Source organism: Centroberyx affinis, unplaced genomic scaffold, assembly GCF_046629955.1.
Source record: "Centroberyx affinis isolate AG114_WGS23_722 - 3 ecotype Tasmania unplaced genomic scaffold, CSIRO-AGI_Caff_v1 ptg001248l_1, whole genome shotgun sequence".
Lineage (NCBI taxonomy): Eukaryota > Metazoa > Chordata > Actinopteri > Beryciformes > Berycidae > Centroberyx > Centroberyx affinis.
The window spans coordinates 84,619-92,500 of NW_027279759.1; the positions used below are offsets into that span (position 1 = coordinate 84,619).

Here is a 7,882-nt window from a genome sequence, read left to right on the forward strand (position 1 = left end):
CTTTCAGCCAGATATGGAGCTGGTGTAAGCGGCTGAACTTAACATCACCAAAGCATGGGGGGGAGAAAGGGCCAGAGATGACATATTGTTTGCCTGTCGCTTGTAGCACATCCATAAGGCAAAGGAAGTCATCTTTGAGTTTCTCGGACTGTTGTGATTTTATATCGTTTGATCCGACGTGTGCGACGACTGTAGAGATGGAGGGACGATCTTGGGTACATTTTGGAACAGCATCGGTGATGTCCTGAACTCTGGCTCCTGGGAAGCAGAGAGTTTTTGCTTTAGAAAGCGATACATGACGAACGATGGATGATCCGACCACCAGAACAGCGGGGGGGCGGCGTCTCCGGGGAGTGTTGCTTGGAGGCCTGTCCGGTTCAGATGACGTAGGGGCAAGCGCCAGTATGGGTCCAGCGGGGGGAACCGTGGGGGTTAGGTGCCGCCCAGGTTTCCTTCGGTGTGAGCGGACACTTGTTGCGGGCTTGGTGGATACCGTTGACGGGGAAGCCCTCACTGCAGCTGCCGGAGAGGGGCGGACCTCCAGAGTGGCACCTGGGCCAGAGGACGAGCATCCATTTGGAGTCGGAGAAGGTGGACAGCCTAAGTTTTCCAAAGCCTGGAACTTGTTTTCAAGTCTCAAGACTCCAGAGGTGTGGGGACGAGCAGCGAAAGAGCCACGGGACCCTCTGCCCTTCACTAGGCTCCAAGGCTCAGGCATGGATGGAGTGGAGCAGGACTGAAACTTCGGTTTTGCACCGAGGCTCGGCCAGATGTCCTCTCTCAGGTGTAGAACGGATGCAGAGGCTAGGTCACCACCAGCTGCCATTGAGCCTGACCACGGAAGAGTTGTATCATTATTCCCACAGACCGGAGAGCGAGGCTGGCGGGACTCTACCGGAGCATTGCTGCTAGCTGGGCCCAGGATGGAAAGATGTTTTGACTGGGTTGCTGCAACGGTGGAAAACCCCAGGATCAACTTATCCTTCTCCTCAAGTTCGTCTCTCAGGCGAGAAATGTCCGATTTCAGCTTAGAGATGGTAAGATCACAGGAGACACACTGTGCCATGCTGAATGTAGTTTAAGTGATAGTATCCAAAAAAAAAAATCCTGTTCCAGCTAAGAAGACTAACTCCGGCCCGGGTATTCTGAGCAGCCGGTGTAAACAGCTGACGTTGACCAATCACAGCGCCAAGCGGCAAAAACAAAACCAGAAATACGGAAATGCATTACAGTAAGGAAAAAAAAAAATAGCTGCCACTGCAGGTTAGTTATTGGAAGTTTTATTTAAAATTCAGCAAGCTGCGCATGTAAGGCCGACTCGTTACACACACGCCAGTACGGCCGACTCGTCACACACACGTCCACACACACAACAAGCAAGGAATTGCTGTAGAGCACCCAGCCTCCCAGGGGCTAACCCGGATAGCAAATGGGACACCGATCTGTGGAGCCACTGCAACCAGCCACCGCAGCTAAGTTGACCACACAGGAGACAATTGGAAACTTACCCCCAGTGTAGTCGACCGCCAGGTGAGGAGCAGCTAGCCAGCGAGATGACACGGACACACCAGAGTCAGCAGCACAAATGGAAAGTGGAAACTTCCCCCCTGAGCTGCCGGCTACAGAGAGTTTAGCGACCGGCCAGCCGGCAGAATCACGTAGGTACCGAAGTTTCACGAAGGCAACCACAATGACCGGCACCCAAATCAACCAGGGCTTCACCAGAGAGAGGCAACAGGTGGCAACCACCACACTCCAGCACGAGCAGCGTGACGAGCAGCGTGGAGCAGTTAGACCGACAACATTTCAATCAGGAGAGACAAGTGAATGAAGTAAAGATAATTGTTTATTATAACTGATGATATAGTGAAAATTAAGACTTGACAAGAAAGTCTTTGGCGCTTAGACTCTACAGGGAGATTTTGTAATCGAGGGGCACCGGCCCTGAGCAGCAGTAAGATAAATCCCCCCGTAGAGTCCAGACACTGGTGGTGGTGGAGGCTGATGACTCTGCTGAGACTGATAGGCTGGTGAGGCTGATGAGTGATGAAGCTGATGAAGCTGATGAATCTGCGAAGACTGGGCGGAGACGGGGAGGAGGAGGGGTGAGCGCATAACAGCAGCATGAACGGACTAAAGCGGAGAGAGAGAAACGTATTTAAAAAGACAGCAGCAAGATGATAGGCTAACAATGGAGGTGTGTCGCTGTGCCATTGGATAGATGAGACCAGCTGATGTGAACAGCTGATATCTCAATTGACGGCCCAGGAAAAGACAGCAAGGAAATAATGAGTGAGCATGTGAGAGATGTGAATGGCAGGATGGTATGAGAAATAAAACTACAGCCTAAGCATGCAAAAGAACCTTCACTAAAGCTCCATTAAAATACTTCTGACAGGTTAATGCGTCAATAATTTAACATCCTACTATAAAATGAGGAAAACTCTGTCCTTCTGTCTGTCTGTCAGCATCCATTTTGCTCCTCAGTGGGTTGGCCAATCAATCTGAAACTGCACATGGGCATTGAGCATTGGCATAGGCAGGGACTGATGAAGATGATTTTTCCATTTTCCCGTGGCACATGCATCCCCGGGTATGGACTAATTCTGACAGAATGATGACTTTTACTTTTCATACTTACGTTCATTTTACTGCTAATACTTCTATACTTTTACTGAAGTAAACTTTTGAATGCAGAACTTTTACTTTTAATGAAGCAGTTTTCCATTATAGTATTGCTACTTTTACTAATGTAAAGGATTTGAGTATTTTTTCCACCTCTGACTTTAACCACCAGCAGATATTATCCAGGCGTCGCTACAGTACTGAGTTTACAGCTCAGCAGCCTGGGGGCAAAAATCACTTGGTTTTTTTTTCTACAAGATGAATCTAATTAATATGTTGCAGATAACGCTAGTTATCAGCCAATCACTGCACTTGCTCAAAGCTAAACTGATAACGGGCTGAATTGTGCGCACATAGCAGGGCCTTTGTATTAAAGACGATTAAATGGAAATTGATTTAATTATCACGCTCGCTCAAGCACAAACAAAAGAAAACACCCTGGAGATGATAATCAATTTCAGAGGAATGACGTTGCATGTTTTCTTTCTCTTCGTTTTTCCACGGCGTCATGTGACCGTCCGCCGGCTCACAGGCTGGAGGAGGGCTTAACGAGGCGGAGAACACGCAACACGATTGGTTCATGTCAGCAGCTGAGCGGCGACACGCAGCTGCAGTCACTTCCTCCCTGTGAGGAGAAGACATTGGCATAAGTGGTAAATGTTACACTTGGACATGACCCACAAGACTAAAGGATAACTATCACAGTTGTCAAGAATCAAGACAGTGAATCATGACACAAAGAATAAGGTAACACTTTACAATAAGGGTCACTAAGTTAAGGGTTAGTTAATGCTTAATAAGCATTAACTAACCCTTAATAAACACTTAACTAATGTGTAATTTACTAATGGTGTTCATGTTAACTAAGGTATTAATTTATACATTATTTAATAGTCATCTTTATAAACTATTAAATAATGTATAAATTAATACCTTAGTTAACATGAACACCATTAGTAAATGATTACCAGACACATTAGTTAACTGTTAATTAAGGGCTAGTTAATGCTTATTAAGCATTAACTAGCCCTTAACTTAGTGACCCCTATTATAAAGTGTTACCAAGAATAGAATAGAATAGAATAGAATAGAATAGAATAGACTTTATTGCCACTCGACCAGGACCGGTGGGAATTGATTTCAGTTCAGCATGATTGATTGGAAGGGGATAGCTGTATTACATACATGGACACACAGATATTGTAAACACCAAAACACACTAAATGGATCCTAAATTGAACAGATAACACGCTGTAGGGCAAAAACAGAAAGATTCTTAAGATGAGCAGTAATGTAAAAAAGAACTGAAAGATAACCAGAGGCACTGAGCAAAGATATCCATTATGGAAAAAATAAATCATTACCTGCAGGTCATCTTTCAATATTTTTAAAATGCTAAGCATCCAGTCTGTAAAAATGTAATGACAATAATTTTGTTAACCAAGGACAGAAGTTTTTTTCCGTGCCGTGCTTTAAAAAGAACCACTTCAAAGTTTGTTTGAATCTTGTGAAATCCCTCCTGCTTTAAGGTTTTTTTTCTCTTTTCGCTTTCCTGAAGAGGATCAACATGTTGGAAGTGATTTCTCCATCTTCCTTTCCCTCCTTCCACCATCTGCTGCCAGAAACTCTTTCAGCTTTAGCTCCGTTTGCTCTGGAAGAACAGAACCTCTTCCTGTTTTGTGCCGTAAAGCGATCCAGCAGATTTCCCTCCAGATCCACCAGGTGAAGGAGAAACAATGGAGGATGCAGAGTAGAGGCTGATTACTGTAATTGTCTCTAAATTAATGTGCTGATGACTTACTGAAGGTAAAATGATACAAGTAGCACCTTTAATTTAGGCCGACAATTAATTTACTTTACTTTAGCATAAGAAAACTAGGTTCAACTGCTCACCTGCACTTGATGAACTTGCATCTTGTATCTTGATATATATTTAAGTGTATATATACACTGCCCGTCAAAAGTTTGGGGACACCTAGCTTTTGAAAATGTTTAAAGGAGGGGTATCATTTGCTTTTTCAGCAATTTTATTTATTATTCATTTATTTATTTATTAAGTTTTGTTCAGTAAAAATTGTTTAGTTATAATTTTAGCTATTTACTTGCCAGTGTTTGTTTCCCACCAACAAGAAAATAGGTTGTTTTACATAAGCAGCTTCTTATGCTAATGAGCTACTTCCCTGATTGGCTGGCCATTCTGGAAGGCCCGCCCTCCTCTTAGCGCTGATTGGTCGATTTCAGACAGTCCAGTGTCTACATAGACACTGGAGCAGAATCTGACTGGCTTGTACAAGGGGGCGTGTTTTATACTTGGTGACTCTGGTGACCCCTTTAATAAATCAGCATATTTTCTTTGTGGGTTTGCAATAACTGAACCCCATTAAAGACTTATGGAGCCCAGGAGTGGCCATTAGGAGAGAAAAAAGTTATATTGAGTCCACGATTTACTGTAACGTGCAGTTTTAGTTCATTCGTGCGCACGAGATACAATTAATTCCCTCGATTTTGTTAAACTGTGCAGTTTAGGAGAAAATGCAATTTAAAAGGAACCTTTAGGTATTGCAGATAGGCCTAGTAAGGATTTGGTATATTAATATCCATTGTCTGTTTACACTGAATAGGCAAATCCCCCAAATATTGCAACATATTTAGCCACTTAACCTTCAGGCCATGTAAACACAATCAGGTGCTGCAACACACCCAGGACAGGCCACATTTAAACATAATCACCAATATGTGCACTGACTCTTTATAAGCTCGTGAAGAGGCATGTATTATATATCCAGAGCACAATATCACTATTTCGAGGCACGTTTTGGCAATTTGTGCACGTAAAGAGGAAATCAAAGGAACGAACTGTATCTCGTGCGCACGAAAAAAGAAAACGAGAGCTTGAATTGCATATCGTGAGCACATTACAGTAAATCGTGGCCACGACATAAATAATTTTTCTCCCGATGGCCACTCCCGGGCTCCGTAGTTATCACCTCCTTAGCAGCTGTAACAGTTTTTCCAGGCGTTCCTCAGAGACTCTGCCATGAAAAACCTTCTCTTCACACCAAAGAGACACTTTGATGAACATGAAGCTGAGTGTTGAAGAAATAGATCCAAAGTATTTTACGTTCACTAAAGCATTGCAGGTATTCTTCCTTACGTCTTCATTGAAAAATTACAAAAAATCAAATAGTACTTTGAAAATGTAGAAAAGGCAAGGTGTCCCCAAACTTTTGCCAGGCGGTGTATAATATAAAGTTTCCAATATACGATCATTATGAAAACATATCAGTCCAACTCAAGCTGTAAGCTGTAAGCTGATTTGTAAGATTGGAAACTTTCTCAAACTCTAACGAGGCCTCTGTCCCCCTGTTCACAAAACTGAACATTCTTTCAGCATATAACATAAATATTCATCAGATATGTTTTTTAATATATAAATATATGTTTTTGCCTTTTTCTCTACCATCATCGTTTAGCAACTTCTTCAAATTTAATTCCCAAATTCATTCATTCATATAATACTAGACAGTTTGATCATCTTCACCTTCCTTTTTACAAAACGAAACATGGCCAGTACTCCCTAACGCTAAAGCACACGTTATCAAGAGCTCGTTATCTTTAGAAAATTTTAAAAGGAAATTGTCATCACATTTAATTCATGATGTCTAATTATTTTTTGACGTGTATATATATATATATATATATATATATTTTTTCTCTTCTTTTTCCTCGTATTGTTTTTCATGTATTTCTTTGTTTTTATTGGATTGTTGTCTACTGATTGATTAATTTTTCTGCTCAGTTTGTGTGCTTCTTGTTGTCATTTATTATTTGTTGCATTTTTAAATTATGTTAGCTTAGTTTTTTTCTTTTTTCTTTTTTCCTTTTTTGTTATTGTTTGTTTTTCTCCTTAAGTTGAGGCGAGGTCCGTTGTATAAGCCTGTGGCTTCTTGACCTCTCCTGTCACATATTTTATATTTTTCATTATCTGGATTTTATTGCAGTTTTATGTGTGTGCAAATAAAATACAATAAAATAAATAAAATAATAATAATAAAAAAAATAATAAGCTGACCTGCTGTCTAGCTGCAGCGTGATGCAGAGGGACGGTGAATATCTTCCAAATGATTTATTGATGTTAAAATGATACTCAGAGCGGCTGTGATGGGCAGAGCAAGGCACTGATGCTGCCGGGGGGGTTGAGGGTTTGAGTCCCGTCTGCACTAAGGCTGCTTCAGGCTGAGCTGGAGTCCAACAACACACTGATGCTGCGAGCACAGACTCAGTCCTGTGGCAGCTAGTCACACACACACACACACACACACACACACACACACACACACACACACACACACACACACATATATGCATATCAGCATGCTGGAAAAGAAGGTAAGTGGTGTTTGTCACTCACTCTCTCTCTCTCTCAACTATCCTTTTGTTTCTCTCTCTCTTTCTCTCTCTCTCTCTCTCAAGTAGGCTACCCTTAATTTTCTCTCTCTCTCTCAACTATCCTTTTCTCTCTGGTTTCTCTCGCTCTCTCTTGTTTCTCTCTCTCTTGTTTCTTTCTCGTTTCTCTCGCTTTCTCTTGTTTCTCTCTCTTGTTTCTTTCTCGTTTCTCTCACTCTCTCTTGTTTTTCTCTCTCTCTCCCAACTACCCTTTTGTTTCTCTCTTTCTCTATATATCCCTCACTCTATCTCTCTCAACTGTCTTTTTGTTTCTCTCTCTTCTCTCTCTCGTTTCTCTCGCTCTCTTGTCTCTCTCTCTCTTGTTTCTCTATCTCTCTCAACTACCCTTTTGTTTCTCTCTCTCTATCCCTCACTTTCTATCTCTCAACTGTCTTTTTGTTTCTCTCTGTCTCTCTTCTCTCTCTATCATTTCTTTCTCTCTCTCAACTACCCTTTTGTTTCTCTCTCTCTATCCCTCTCTCTCTCTCTTCCAACTGTCTTTTTGTTTGTCTCTCTCTCTACCTTTTGTTTCTCTCTATTTCACTGTTTTTTCAATGTATTTTTAAGTATTTAACTATATATATTTTTAAATGAACTGCCATAGAACACATAACAGTAAGGCTGCAGACTCTCTGCACTGTACACGCACACACACACACACACACACACACACACACACACACACACACACACACAGTGTCATCAGCAGCCAAAGAGCGGGCAGAGGTTGTTTTATAGAGATACAGACTCTCCCGGCGGCTAGAAGAGTCCAGCTGTTCAATTTTTGATGAGCGTTCAATTTTTAATGCCG

The 7,882-nt window shown here is 42.0% G+C and overlaps 1 protein-coding gene across 1 annotated transcript in view; it reads right to left on the reverse strand.

Annotated features, from left to right (window-relative positions):
• Window positions 1–377: 377 nt before the first annotated feature.
• frmpd2 (FERM and PDZ domain containing 2) overlaps window positions 378–7,882 on the reverse strand; it is a 53,772-nt gene continuing 46,267 nt past the window's right edge. The window contains exons 21-22 of the mRNA XM_071524919.1: window positions 837–1,027; window positions 378–552 (exon numbers count right to left, since the gene is read on the reverse strand). Of these exons, the coding sequence (XP_071381020.1) occupies window positions 378–552; window positions 837–1,027 (366 nt within the window). The remainder of the gene's footprint in view (window positions 553–836; window positions 1,028–7,882) is intronic.